This window comes from Arachis ipaensis, chromosome B3, assembly GCF_059453495.1.
Source record: "Arachis ipaensis isolate K30076 ecotype BB chromosome B3, ASM5945349v1, whole genome shotgun sequence".
Classification (NCBI taxonomy): Eukaryota; Viridiplantae; Streptophyta; class Magnoliopsida; order Fabales; family Fabaceae; genus Arachis; species Arachis ipaensis.
The window spans coordinates 125,431,618-125,447,091 of record NC_142438.1 but is presented as its reverse complement, the minus strand read 5'-3'; the positions used below and the strand labels follow the sequence as shown (position 1 = coordinate 125,447,091).

The window sequence follows — 15,474 nt, the reverse complement described above, 5'->3', positions numbered from 1 at the left end:
AAGAAAAGTCAGTTCAAGCGTTAGCTGAGCGGGCTATACCTCGGAGTCTACTTTCACACAGGAACATTTGGCGCCCACCGTGGGGCCGTTTGATTTTTTATCTAACCCCACTTTTCCCATATTTCGTATACTCCCTCATTTCCCATTGTAGGATACTGCATATGGCAGACGAGCAAAGCCACGCCCCTTCCTTTAATCAGGCGGAAATTTTGGCTATTAATGAGGCCCTCAGAGCTGAAAACCAGAAAATGGCCAACCTTCTACGATAGATGGGGCATGATCGAAGCAAGGGAGAACACAAAAGTGTCGAGAACAGGGACAACGAAGACCAGCATACCTCGGAAGCCAAACAGACTATTCCCAAACCACCAATACCAAAAAGAGGACTAATCCATTTGCCAAAAAAGTCATGAGCTTCAAAATGCCCCAAAACTTCACCCTCCCGTCAACTTTAAAGCCCTACAACGGAATAGGAGACCCAAACGTCCACGTCACCAAATTCCAAGCCATGATGTTCATGAACAAGGACTCTGACCAAATCTTATGCCGCACATTCCCAACCTTCCTAGACGGAGCCGCCCTTATTTGGTTTTCCAACCTTCCTGAAGGCTCCATCTCTAACTTTGACGAGCTAGCAGATCAGTTCGTCAACCACTTCGCCGCATCCAAGATATACGTTCACAACTCGGACTACCTAAGCACCATTAAGCAAGGACCAAATGAGAGCCTGAAAGATTACATGACCAGATTTGCCGAAGCGACCAATGAAATACCCAACTTAAATCCCGAGGTCCACCTCCACGCCCTCAAGAGCGGACTCCGGCCAGGAAAATTCCAAGAATCCATAGTCATCGCAAAACCAAAAACCCTAGCCGAGTTCCGCGAGAAAGCAACTACCTAGATCGAGGTGGAAGAATTCCGAGCGTTACGAAGAGCAGACAAATCAACCCCAAACAGAGACGAGAAAAGGCGAAGCAGGCAACCGAACAACAGATCAGACACAAAAGCGTTCCGGCTAACACCCAAATTCGACAATTACACTCCCTTCAACACAAAAAGGGGGGACATCATAAAAGATATACTACACTCAAAGCTAATCAAACCCCCTAATAGGGCTGGCACGTACCAAGACCAGCGACATGTGGACAGATCGAAATACTGTGCTTTCCACCAGAAGTACGGCCACACCACGGACGATTGCGTCATAGCAAAGGATGTCCTCGAAAAGCTTGCCCGCCAAGTGTTGCTGGATAAATACATCGAGACCTGAGGAAGGAAGCAAAGCACAGATGACCACGGCCAACAACCCAAGACAACCGCTAACCCCCGGGATAAGGAGAAAAAGGTAGACAATGATATCAATCCAACACGCAGAATAATAAACTGCATTTCTGGTGGTTTTGCAGGTGGCGAATGCACAAACTCGGCATGGAAAAGGACATACCGAGCTATGATGACGATAACAGAATCCGCCGTGTCCCAACCGACCAATGAGGATAGACCGGAGATCTCATTCTCCCCCAACGACTACAAAGCAAACGACAGAAACTTGGATGACCCGGTCGTCATCACAGCACAAGTCGAAAAACCGTTAGTAAAAAAGATCCTAATAGACCCAGGAAGTAGCGCAGACGTACTTTTCTATTCAACTTTTCAAAAGATGAAGCTCAGCGACAAGAACCTCCAACCATCCTCTGGAGAGCTGGTAGGTTTCTCGGGTGAGCGTGTCTCCATCCGTGGTTATATCTGGTTACAAACCACTTTCGGGGAATACCCCAACAGTAAGACCGTAGATATACAGTATCTGGTGGTAGATTGCAGAAGTCCATATAACATCATTCTAGGCAGACCATCCTTGAACGCATTCAATGCCATTGTTTTCACTGTGCATTTGTGTGTTAAGTTTCTTTCACAGGACAACAAAGTTGTTACTATCCATGGAGACCAGAGAGAGGCTAGACAATGTTACAACGCCATCCTAAAGAATGAACAGCCAAAACAAACGGAGCAGCAATACATCCAGGCAGTATATAACTCGGATCAGCTGCCTGCCCTGGCTGACCTAGACCCCAGATCCAACCATAGCGAGCGACCAATGCCAACAGACGATCTCACAAAGGTACAACTACACAAGGAAGACAAATCCAAATACACATACCTCGGCAGCGCGCTTAAGGAACAAGAGCGGAACCAACTGACCGAACTATTAATAAAAAATGCCGACCTATTCGCATAGACCCCAACAGACATGCCAGGAATAGACCCTAACGTCATCTGCCATAGGCTGACCATCAATCCAGCGGTCAAACCCATAGCACAAAAGAAACGACACCTCGGCACTGATAAGAGAGCAGCCTCCTTGGAAGAGACTCAGAAGCTACTCAACGCTGGCTTCATCAAAGAACTCAGATACTCCACCTGGTTAGCCAACGTGGTAATGGTAAGAAAGAACAACGGTAAGTGGAGGATGTGTGTGGACTATACAGACCTCAACAAGGCCTGTCCAAAGGACGCATACCCCCTCCCATGCATTGACAAGCTTGTCGACAATTCCTCTGGTTTTCAATGCTATAACCAAATCCTCATGCATAAAACCGACCAAGATAAAACTGCTTTCATTACTGATAACGGAAATTTTTGCTATAAGGTCATGCCATTTGGGCTGAAGAATGCAGGTGCTACTTACCAACGACTAATGGACAAAATTTTCACAAATCAAATCGGACGAAACATAGAAGTCTTTGTTGACGATATGGTGGCCAAATCAAAGGACACGTCAAAACACATTGAAGATCTAACAGAGATATTCCAACAACTCCGAAAATACAACATGAAGCTCAACCCAGATAAATGCGCATTCGGAGTACAAAGTGGTAAGTTCCTCGGCTTCATGCTCACCTGCCGAGGTATAGAGGCAAACCTAGAAAAATGCTAAGCAATCCTGAATATGCGAAGCCCAAAGACAGTGAAGGAGGTCCAGCAATTAACTGGCCGGCTCGCAGCACTAGCCAGATTCCTACCTCGGATAGCTCACAGATCCCACCATTTTTTCAAAAATCTAAGGAAACGACAGGAGTTCAAATGGACCGAGGATTGTGAAAAGGCCTTCACTGAGCTCAAAGATATACTCTCAGCTCCCCCAATCCTACAAACTCCAGAAACAGGTAAACCACTCTATCTATACTAGCGGCTCAACAGGCACTATCGTGCCTGTTCAGCTGCTTTTCTATTATTTTTAAAAAATTAATTTTATTTTTTTGTTAATATATTATTCCCTCTTTAAATTTATTAGATAAGTATTTTTTATTTTAATATTGACGTGACCTTATTTATATCATATTTTATTAAAATTAAAATTACTATAATTTTTTTTTAAAATATTAAATTATAAAAGCTCGCAATAGGGATCAGAGGTATATATATTATCAAAAAAAATATAGTTTAAAAAATGATAATAACATTATCCTAATTCAAAAAGAGTATACATAAACCAAAATATATGTTAGTTATTTACAAAAAATAATGTTTACTTAAATATCATGAATATTCATATTTGTCTTCATATATTTTAAGTGGTAGGTCAAAATATGAATCTGAATATAAAGAGGCCTTCATTTTTTTATAAATAGTGAAAGATAGAAGAAATGTGAGTGCTTATTTTTTTTTGTTTTAAATATTAAACTGTAAGAATAATTAATAAAAAAATAGGAGAGTATAAAAATTATGTATTTAGAAAAAATCATTCATAATTCATCATACATCTCCTTATCAATAACTTTTCGAGTTTTGAAAAACTGTCAATTTGTTGACCATAAAAATAATTATTTAAACACTTCAATATTATTCAATTAAAAATTATGTGTAACAAAATCAAAATATAAATTTAAAAATATTATTTACAAATTTAATATTTATAAACTTTATTAAGTAGTTTAATTATTTATTTTTAATAGTATTTAATTTGAGACCGACATAAAAATTTATATTCAAAAGACTCTTTATCTTCGTGCATAATTCCAATTGTTAAAAAATATTTTATTTTTTTAAATTTTATATTTAATTTTTAAATTTTTTTAATCTCATTATTTTTAAAAATTTTAATTTATATTTTTATTATATCCCCTTACTATATTAAACATTATTCTTTCTCTTACTATCTTTCTCTAAACACATACTTATCATTATCTGATCGCCATTATTATATTTCCTTATTTTTCTTTCTCATTTTTTCCTTCTTCTTCCACCTTTTCTTCACCCGACCGTAATTAATTATTACCAAGTATTATTATCGCAATTTTTAATCTTGTCTATCACTTTGATTTATAACCATCTATTATATTAACTTTTATGAGTTGTTGAAGTTTCGCTAAAAGAAGTAAGACATAAAGCATTTAAAATTTTTATCCAAATTATCAAATTAACTTTTAGAACGTATAAAATTTATAAATTTAAATTAAATAAGATATTAAACAAATTTAGTATGTTGTTATTATAGGTAACAAAATCAAAATAAAAATTTAAAAACATTATTTACAAATTAACTATTTATAAACGTTATTAAGTTTAGTTATTTATTTTTAATAGTATTTAATTTGAAGTTGAGATAAAAATTTGTATTTAAAACACTATTATTTATCTTCATGCATAATTCTAATTGATAAAAAATATTTTAATTTTATTTTTAATTTTATATTTAATTTTTTTAAATTATCTTTAATTTTGTTATTTTTTTAAAATTATTAATTTATATTTTATTATATCCCTTTATTATATCAAACACTTTTTTTCTTATTATTATTCTTTATACACATACTTGTCATGGTCTCATCGCCATTATTATATTACCTTGTTCTCCTTTCTCATTTTTTTCTTCTCCTTCCACCTTCTCTTCACCCGACCGTAATTAATTATCACCAAGTATTATTATCGCAACTTTCAATCTTGTCTATCACTTTGATTTATAACTATCTGTTCTGTTAACTTTTATGAGTTGTTGAAGTTTTGTTAAAAGAAGTAAGATATAAAGTATTTAATTTTTTTTTCAAATTATCAAAATTTGATGTCAATAATCCTAAAAAATAATATCAACATATATTACTTTTAACTAAAATAATAAAAAAAATACATAATTGTAAGTTTTTAAACTAATAATTATAAATTTAAGTCGCAATTTAATATAGTACATTGGGACAAAAGGAAACCATTGCTATTCATATTTGACTGCTACTATCTAAGTTTTACATTTATTTTATTGTGCACATTAATTTAAGTGCACTTTATTATTTTATTTTACATATTTTGAAATAATGCCATTGTATTATAAGGATGAGATTAACTTTCATAATCTAATGCGAATCTTTTTATTATTTTGTTTGTTATTTTGTTTGTTCATAAAATAGTTTTGAAAACTTTTAGATTTATCGTTCTGGTTTGCTTCTTATTAATCCTCACTTAATATACTCAAATTTAATGGCTTTGATGGTGGTGAATTTTTGTAATTAGTTAAAAAATTTTAACTTTTTTTTCTCTCTCTACGATTTTGAACAAACTCAATTTTATTATTAAATAGTTTTTTAAATTCAGAATATTTTTAACCTTTTGTATAAAAATTAGACTTAATAAATTACCAAAATTCAAACCTATTCTCTTGAACTACTTTTTGATTGTATAATTGGAATTGTTTAAACGAAAGATCATTAGACCCCTAAAGTTTTTAAAGTAAAAGAAAAATACAATAAAATTAATTAATTAAAAAATCTATTAAAATAAAATGGTTCATGAGTTAGAAACATAAATGTATATAAATCTATTAAAAAATCTATTAAAAAATCTATTAAAAAATATATATATATATATATATATATATATATATATATATATATATATAATAAATTAAAACTTACATGGCTCATGAGTTAGAAACATAAAGAGAAGAAAATAATTATAAAGGTTGAAACAATAAAAAATGTATAACATAGTTTTTATTTTGCCACATTTAAATGTTATATATAAATTTAATAATTAATAAAAAATAATATTATCTAATATAAAATAGATTAAAAATAAAAAAGAGATTAACAAAATCAATTAACAAAATTCTTATCTTAGGTCATCAGATCATTTAAAAAATCAATTAACAAAGTTTTTATATTGCTACATTTGTTGTGTTATATGTCGAACTAATAATTAATAAAAATAATATTATCCAATGTAAAATAGATTACAAATAAAAAAAAAAAGAAGTAAACAAAATATGTGTGAGAATTTTTCATTCTACTGATAGGTGTAGGCTTTTTTTGTATCAGTTATATGTTAATTATGTGACAAACAAATAATATAAAATTAATTAATTTTTTTACAATACAATTTAGAAAATTAATAAATGTCAACCATAGTACTCTATATAATTAAATATCAAATTCAGTACTCTACATAATTAATAGCTTAGATAGTTTAGGAAATTAACATATTAATGTTTTAACGAATCTTTGATGGGTGCGAATTTTCTTGCGTCCTATATATATATATATATATGCCAATCATATAACTTAGTCAATGTGCAAAATAAATAATATTGTGGTAGACAAAATTAATAACTTAATTTATTTTCAAAGTAAATATTTATGTATTCAAATTTTGAACATAATACTCTACATAATTAATATTTTAAAAAATTTAGAAAATATTATTACAAAGTAATTTAAAAAAAATAAGTTAACAAAATATTTATGGAACTCTTTCATTCAATTAGTGATAGGTAAGGACATATAAAAAACATAAAACACATATCAAATAAAAAGAAACTGTGTTCTTTCTGCATCAAATTGATAAGACAAAAAAATATTTCTTTCTACATTAAATTGATAAAAAAAAAGACATAGTAGTATTTTCATATGTCAAAAGTTGAGAATAAATTAAAAAGACAGAGGAATGATTGAAAATATAGATTAGATAAGTAAACTAAAGAGAAGAAAAGATATAAGTGGATGTTATATGTGAAAATAGTAACCGCTGTAAAACTGAATGAAATTAACAACTTTGATGAAGGCAATGGAAGAAGACGAAAGCGAGAGTGTTGAAGAAAGGAGAATAACAGAACAGCAAGAAAAATACAAAAAAATAAAAAATAAACTACTAAAAGGATAACGTACTCAAAACAAAAGGATATAAATTAAAATTAATATAAAATTAAACAAAATATGAACATGATAAAGAATGCGAAGACATTGACAGAATAAACTATATAAACTAAAACTAACATAGAATTAAACAAAGCATGAAGATATTGATAGAACAAACGATATAAACTAAAACTAACATAGAATTAAACAAAGCATGAAGATGATGAAGAATGTGAAGATATTGATATTCATACCAGTTCATTTTCTTTTTATTTATTAGCAATTTACAGACTGTCTTACATTTTTAAAACTGTCATTTTAGTAGGAAGTTATTGGATTTTTCAAAACAAATTTTATGTCTATTTTGTCCTTATAATTTAGTTTCCAAAATAGTTTATTGTAGGATTAATATAGTCCAAAAAATTAGACACCAAAGTCAGTCAATTCTCTGTATTGACTCTATATATTGTTGTTAGACGTATAATATATATGAAAAATAATAAATTAAAACTTACATGACTCATGAGATAGAAAAATAAAGAGAAGAAAATAATCATAAAGATTAAAACAATAAAAAATGTATAACATAGTTCTTATCTTGTCACATTTAAATGTTATATATCAATCTAATAAATTGATAAAAACAAAAGGAGATACAGTAATATTTTCATACGTCAAAAGTTGGGAATAAATTAAAAAAGCAGAGAAATGACTGAAAATATAGATTAAATAAGTAAACTAAAGAGAAGAAGAGATATAAGTGAATGTTATGCGTAAAAGTAGTAACTGAATAAAATTTGTAACTGCAGTGGATGAATGCAATGGAAGAGGATGGAGGCGAGAGTGTTGAAGGAAGGAGAAGAACCAAACAGCAAGAAAAATATAGAAAAGTAAAATCTAAACTGCAGTGGATGGAGGCAATGGAAGATGTGTTGTTATATTTATAGAAGTAACAGAACTGTTTTCATTTTAGTGGGAAGTTAATAGAAGTAACAAAACTGTTTTCATTTTAGTAGGTAGTTATTTGACTTTTTTTGTGGGTTAATGATTTTTAATTAAAAACAAAAATATATTTTTACTATTTTGTCCATAATTTTAGTTTGTAAAATAAATTATTTGAGGACAAATAATGTCTACCAAAATTGGACACAAAACTCTGGTATTGCCTTTATATATTGGTATAGATTTATCCATTACTAACCATGCTATAAGCTCTGTCTTAGTAACAGAAGCAGCAAGACAACAAAATCCGGTATACTTCGTCAGTAAGTCATTACAGAATGCCGAGGTCCGTTACTCGAAAATAGAGAAACTAGCTCTAGCCCTGATCACGACAGCTAGAAGCCTACGACACTACTTCCAAAGTCACACCATCGTGGTCTGAACCGAACAACCCTTAAGACAAATACTGGCAAAACCCGAGCTAGCAGGAAGGCTGATCAAATGGTCGATTGAGCTGTCAAAACACGATATACAATACGAATCCAGAGGAGCCATCAAATCCCAAGCACTAGCCGACTTCATTGCAGAGCTCACTACAGAAGAACAAGACCCCAAAAGCAACACATGGACACTATACGTCGATGGAGCTTCAAACAGCAAAGGCTCCGGAGCAGGAATACTCCTCGAAGACGAACATGGAACACAGTTCGAGCAATCCTTGCAATTCACATTTCACGCAAGCAACAACCAAGCAGAGTATGAAGCTCTAATTGCAGGACTTCGATTAGCCCAAACAATGGGAATAACACATTTAGATGTCAAATGTGACTCTCTGCTGGTAGTACAACAGGTAACAGGTATTTTTCAGGTAAAAGACCCATTACTAGAAAAATACAACATCATTACCAACCACCTTGTCAAATATTTCCAAAAATTCAACATATTTCATATACCCTGGGAACAGAACGACAGAGCAGATATCCTCTCAAAATTAGCCACAACAAGAAGTCAAACCACGCCACCTATTTTATCCCAACTAACACTCGAAGAACCTAGTGTTATATTGAACATTTCACAGGAAGATGACTGGAGATCACCCTTCATCACTTACTTGCAAACAGGGAATATCCCCAACAATGTCCACGACCAACGAAGATTCAAACGAAGAGCGAGTTTCTACACCATGCTCGGAACCGACCTATACAAAAGAGGCTTCACAAGACCCTTGCTACGATGCCTAAATACAGCAGACGCCAAACTGGCAATAGATGAAGTCCATGAAGGAGTCTGTGGCACACACATCGGCGGCCGAAGCTTCGCCGCCAAAATCCTCCGAGCCGGCTACTATTGGCCGACGTTACAACAAGACTGCACGAATAAAGTCAAATATTGCGACCACTGCCAACGCCACGTACCTATCATCCACAGCCCAGCCGAGCAGTTACACACGTCCGAGATATGCTGGCCATTCAACAAATGGGGGCTGGATATCCTCGGACCATTCCCACCCGCTCCAGGCCAGGTTAAATTTTTAATTGTCGCCATAGATTACTTCACAAAATGGATAGAGGCCGCACCATTGGCAAAAATCACTTCTGAAAAAATGATTTCTTTTGTATGGAAAAATATAATATGTCGTTTTGGTATACCTCAATCTATCATCACCGACAATGGTAAACAATTTATAGATAAGAAATTTACAAATTTTTTACAAAATTTCAAAATATTTCAACAGTTCTCCTCTGTCGAATATCCACAAACTAACGGCCTAGCCGAAGCTGCCAATAAGATTATCTTGTAGGGTCTCAAAAAGAAGCTCGACGACTCAAAAGGAGAATGGGCCGAACTCATCCTAGAGGTACTATGGAGCTATAACACAACCGAACAATCAACAACAAAGGAAACACCATTCAGGCTCGTCTACGGAAGTGATGCAATGATACCAATTGAAGTATCCCTCCAAAACACCAGAACTACAAACGCAGATGAAAGCGACAACACCCAAAGTAGAAGAACCGAACTAGACCTATTAGAAGAAACTCGGGACATATCCGCATTACAACAAGTAGCGGCAAGACGAGCTATAGCTCGGAAATATAACAAGAGACTCAAACAAAGAACATTCTCGGAAGGAGACCTCGTACTCAGAAAAGTCGAAGACATACGAAAACCACAAGGACATGGCAAAGTAGGCGCAAACTGGGAAGGACCATTCAGAGTACAGAAAGTCGTCGGTAAAGGCGTATACAAATTACAAAGACTCGACGGAGCTATACTACCAAACACCTGGAATATAGCCTCCCTCAAAATGTACTTCAGCTAGTCTATAAGTCGGGCACGGTGATGCACTCTTTTTCCTACTACCAGATTTTATCCCTAAGGAGGGTTTTTGCTGGAGAGGTTTTAATGAGGCACACCACCCCGCATTCTTTTCAAATCACCCACAGCACAAACTAAAATAAACAACTATTTAGATACTATTCACATTGCTCTGATACACTCAGACTGTCGCAAAACAAACCCAAACATCAAATAAGCTAACCAAAAACCAAAGTCAAACTATACCAAAAGTATGGAATACCAAACATACACAAACCAGTCGATTAGACAAAACGCTATATGTACAAATTCTCGTACTCTACCCAAAATTAACCGATTCTCAAAAGCAAACATCAAAGTACTACTTCATTTTCACAAACAAGACTAGCAGTTCATAACAAAAAGCGATTATAAGTCAGACAAATACACATTACTACCTATTACAACAGTCAAACATCAGGGTTTTCCCCCTCACCCTCAACACCATCTTCATCTTCAACCAGCTCATTCCCCACCACGACTTTGCAAGGATCCATTCCCAAAAGATCAGCAGCAGGAGCAAGGAATTTGGCCTGCTCAACAGCCCTCTCGAATCCGGCCGAAAACATTTCCAAACCATGATCTTCCTTCTCCGCCTCAGCCTGTTTTTTCTCGGCTCCGAGAACTATCAACCTCGCCTCCAGAGCCACAGTCTTCTCTTTCAGTTCCTTCTCAGCTCTCTCACATGTGGTCAACTTCTCTTGGAGAACATTCACCAAATCAAGAGCATCATGAAGCCTACCAGACTTCTCAACGTTCTCCTGCATAAGCTGAGCCAGAGAAGCCCTATCAAAGGCATCCCGCGCATGTTTCAGCTCCTGCGTCCGACCTATACACATCAAACGAACTCCAATAACCTGACCAACGAAGACACAATCCCAATCAGATAAACAGTATAGAAACAGACCAAAATACTACATAACACACAAATACCTGCAGATATTGGGCCACCCCGACATCACCAACATCATGAACAACTTTCACATCAGAAGGGTTCTGGGCACGTTCATCAGCAAAAGCAGAATAATCAAACTGCTCCCCCCACACAGAAGATAAGTCTTCACTCTCCGTGAAGCCATGCAGAACCCTCTAACTATCAGCAAAACGTTTTACCTTTTCCAAATCAACAACCTTTGGCCCGAGAATATCCTCGGCCCCACCAGTCTCCCTCTCCTTCTTCTCTACTTTCTTCCTTTTGTAGTTCACCTTTCTTACGGGAGATCCCTGGTTAACCTCGGCACCAACCTCAGCAGCAGCTTGACTACTAGAACTCTGCCTTTCAACATTTTTCGAGCGGAAAAACGCACGCAAACTCGTTGAAGTCACTTTAGGCGCCTTTTCAACTACAAAAGTACAAGATAGTCAAAAGATAAAACAAACACAAAGTACTAAAACAGGCAAACTAATAAAACAAATCATTTACCTATATACTCAGATAACGCGTCTCTATCAGACTCAAGATCAAGCATATCCACAACAGAAAACAGAGAAGAGGACGACACATTATTCACTAAAAATTCCACAAGCATCTCGTTCTCATACTCCATCACATCCATACCCAGAATCTGCCTAGGACGTGGAACCCAGAACAAAGGGAATTTCTCTAACAAACAGTGATCAATGTACCAAGGAAAATCGCCCTCAACCACGCCAATTTTCAAAAACATAGATTTAAATCCTTTAAAAGAAGAACGATAGAGACTAAATATAGCCCGCCCAGGAGCACTAGCAAGGTTTAGCCAACAACCCCTCTTCACACCCTTACATTCAAACAATGCAAAGAATACCTCTAAGGACGGTTCCATCTCCAATACGCTCATCAAAATCTCAAACGCTCTAACGAATGCCCAGGAATTCGGATGTAATTGCGAAGAAGCACACTTCAATTGCATCAAAACCCCACATTCAAATTCAGAAAAAGGAAACCTAACCCCCAATTCAACAAACACAGCACTGTACATATAAAAGTATTCAAAACCCTCACCCTAAAAACAAACCCGATCGTCAGCATTGCATGGCACAAACCTCAGACCTATCTCACTACCCTTCCTTACCCAGGACGACGGCGACCCTAATTGGGACACGCTATGCTCATCACAAAACTAGAAACCCAACCCTTCACCGAATCAGCAACCCACCCATACGGATTAACAGGATCCCACACAAAAACTTCTTCTACAATCTTATCAGTACTCCCACTCACCTCCCTCTTCCTCTTACCCTTAACCCTTTTTATCAGTCATCACACTCTTTCCCTTATCCATTAGAAATTAGAAGCAGAAGAAGGAAAGAAACAAAATCACACCAGTTACTAACCTTTCTTACTCATTTCGGAAAAGACGCAAGGATGAAGAAGATGAAAAATGATAAGCCACGAATCCAGAAGATTTCACCAACCCACTAAACCCAAACCCACAATCAAAACTAAAACCATCGATAATGATTACCAACCCCATCATCAACGGTCCTGATCACAAACCCTCCCCCTTCCCAACACACAATTATAGCGCACGTCTCCCGATAATCTCTCTCTTGGAGCAATTACTTTACCGCCTAAAAATTCAACCTTGCCAAGTTTTTCAAAACAAACCTCCGAGAGCAAACAAATCGATCTTGGGGGCTGCCACTATACTCGGTTCCGAGTTATACATGAAGCTCGACCTGTTATAACTCGGCCTTGAAAAACAGGTCAAGGTTGGGGGCTATGATCCGTTACTAAAACCCTGGCCCACAACAACAATAATCTCGGAACTAAGTATAGCTGGCAGAGATAAGATAACTACCTCATCCGACGCCAGTATCATCCCAACAAATCCGGATGACAACAAACCTCAGATCCCGTCAAACTTGCAACAAAGATACGAATAACTGATTTGTATAACAAATCACTTAAACAAACTCAATATAAAAGACTAATGAACTACTGATCTAGATGTACGCAATTCATTCTAATTTCTACTTTAAACTCTCTCACACTTATACTTACTTGAGCGTTGGAGTCCCTTTGCAGGTATCCAACACCGCCTCCCCACAAGAAGACGATGTTCCACACTCTTTACTCCAAGAAAAGTCAGTTCAAGCGTTAGCTGAGCGGGCTATACCTCGGAGTCTACTTTCACACAGGAACAACTACAATTAAACAAATGACCAGAGCCACTAACCATCCTCAATTTGTTACAGGTAACATATAATATGACATGTATAATGATAAGTTTTAATATTGCTCTTGATGAGAGAGGTTTATTATTGAAAGAAATTCTCCTGTACATCGTCAGTTAATATAAAAATAACTTCCACCCATTTCAAACAGCAACTTCATTAAAAGTTTTTTATTGGATGTAAATCATTGTTGCGGATTTTTAAAGAATAAAAGTAAAATAATTTAAATATGTTTATTATTAAAAAAAAAATTCGTACATTCGTCAGTTATGTTGAATAAAGAAATTTCTATGATATGCTTTTAAAAGAATAAAAGTAAAATAGCTTAACAGGGCAATATTTTTTTTAAATTACATAGTAATTTTGTACCAATATATATCATAATTTATTTTACATATAATATTCATCCATCTAAGTTAAGTCATAGAGTACCTTATAAAAATTATATTTCAATAATTTTTTTATCTTATAACTATTTTATATTTTGGAATTCAAAATTTTGTATTTTTATTTTTATTCAAGGTTTATTTTTATATTTTATTTTAGTTTTATTAATCAAAAAGTATTAATATTAGTTTTAAATTTTAATTTTTAGGATAAATAAAAAGATGGGACTTTTTTATAAATTAAATGTTTGAAAAACTACTTATTATAAAAAATGTTAAGTCTATTTTTTTACTATAGGAGTACATATAATTCACTCTTAAATAAAATCAACATAAATTATTGTTCGGTAGGTCGGTTACCGGACGGTTCGGAAGGATCTTCGGGTCGGTTGGTGGGGTATGGCCTGGATTCGAGCCACGAGGGGTGAAACTGGAGTAGCCGACGTCCCGAGCTCTTCGTATGGTGGGGGTGTTACCTGCAAAGACACTCCGACGCTCTAGTCAGTTTGAGTGTGCAGGCAAAAAAGGTATAAAGTGGTATGTGACGTACCTTGGGGGAGGGGTAGGACCCTCCCTATTTATACCATGTTAGAGGTGGGTCCCACAAGGGCAGACACACCTTATTCGAAGCTTCCTTCACACAGCTGTAGCGGAGCTGTCAGGGACACGTGTCCGGGTAGGAGGTTGAGCAGCTCAAGCCCGACAGTTCGGGTCGGGTGGTCCACGGGTCAGGTCGGCCCGTATGCTGTTTGGGCCAGGCCATAACAATGCACCCAACACGCCGGCAATGGACGTGAACGCTGTTGGTGGCGCATTATATTTTCTCCCTTATGTCGTCACCAGGTCGGCCGCTCGTGGAGAGGACGTGCCTCTTGCGCGCGTGTCTCTTCGTTAATGGGGATAACCGTTCGTCGCTTCGTTCTTTGCGCCGGACATTTAATGCTCATAATGGGTTGTTTTAAACCCTGTGAGTAAAGACTCTTTTACCCCTGCCTTTCGCGCTTCATGTCAGTTTTTTAATCCCCTAGCCAGTTTCACGCTCTATTTTCATTTCATTTCCTTGTTCATCTTCATTCCATTTTCTTTGCATTTTCCTTCTTCCTTCCTGAATTCCCTACTGTGATCTTCACGTTTTTGAGCATCCATCCCTTCCTGCTTTCCTCTCAGCTATCACAGTCAATCAGGTAAGCACTCTTCTCCTCTTCCTCTGCTTATGTTCATTTTATCTTCGTTATCAGTTCTTCTATATGCATGTTGCTTGTTTGATTTGCATGCTAGATAATCATAGTGTCAAGTAGGTGCGTTAGGGGGTTACCATTCCATGGTGTTAGCTTTTTAGGCTTTTACTTGGATTCTGCTTTAGCCATGCTTGATCTTAGTTATTGAATAGGGTAAATGTAGTTTCTGGGCTTTTTCCGGACTTCCGACCTCATAGACTAACCGAGTGGTACCCCACTGTAGGTATGCCTCGCGTCGTCTCTCGAGCTTCCACCTCCGCCGCGGGTTAC

General features: G+C 35.7%; 3 protein-coding genes across 3 annotated transcripts; 2 read left to right on the top strand and 1 right to left on the bottom strand.

Moving 5' to 3' along the window:
- Positions 1 to 421: 421 nt before the first annotated feature.
- On the top strand, positions 422 to 901 carry LOC107633610 (uncharacterized). The gene has a single exon (XM_016337217.1). The coding sequence runs from the start codon at positions 422 to 424 to the stop codon at positions 899 to 901; it is 480 nt and encodes a 159-aa protein (XP_016192703.1).
- Positions 902 to 2,248: 1,347 nt separating this feature from the next.
- On the top strand, positions 2,249 to 10,386 carry LOC148572367 (uncharacterized). The gene is made up of 5 exons (XM_088507474.1): positions 2,249 to 2,906; positions 8,306 to 8,386; positions 8,552 to 8,913; positions 9,028 to 9,585; positions 9,865 to 10,386. The coding sequence occupies exons 1-5, from the start codon at positions 2,249 to 2,251 to the stop codon at positions 10,384 to 10,386; spliced, it is 2,181 nt and encodes a 726-aa protein (XP_088363600.1).
- A 445-nt stretch (positions 10,387 to 10,831) lies between these two features.
- Positions 10,832 to 12,088, bottom strand: LOC148572366 (uncharacterized). Its single transcript, XM_088507473.1, has 3 exons — positions 11,845 to 12,088; positions 11,535 to 11,764; positions 10,832 to 11,278 (listed from the first exon to the last, which is right to left on the bottom strand). Exons 1-3 carry the CDS (start codon positions 12,086 to 12,088, stop codon positions 10,832 to 10,834), a joined length of 921 nt encoding a protein of 306 aa, XP_088363599.1.
- Between the last annotated feature and the right edge of the window lie 3,386 nt (positions 12,089 to 15,474).

Coding starts and splice junctions, on each gene's coding strand:
- LOC107633610 (XM_016337217.1), top strand. CDS start 422: ATGCCCCAAAACTTCACCCTCCCGTCAACTTTAAAGCCCTACAACGGA.
- LOC148572366 (XM_088507473.1), bottom strand. CDS start 12,088: ATGTTTTTGAAAATTGGCGTGGTTGAGGGCGATTTTCCTTGGTACATT. Junction 11,765..11,844: donor CGCGTTATCTGAGTATATAG/GTAAATGATTTG, acceptor GTACTTTTGTAG/TTGAAAAGGCGCCTAAAGTG. Junction 11,279..11,534: donor AGGTTGTTGATTTGGAAAAG/GTAAAACGTTTT, acceptor TTCGTTGGTCAG/GTTATTGGAGTTCGTTTGAT.
- LOC148572367 (XM_088507474.1), top strand. CDS start 2,249: ATGCCAGGAATAGACCCTAACGTCATCTGCCATAGGCTGACCATCAAT. Junction 2,907..8,305: donor CTTCATGCTCACCTGCCGAG/GTATAGAGGCAA, acceptor ATATTGGTATAG/ATTTATCCATTACTAACCAT. Junction 9,586..9,864: donor TCCCACCCGCTCCAGGCCAG/GTTAAATTTTTA, acceptor ATTATCTTGTAG/GGTCTCAAAAAGAAGCTCGA.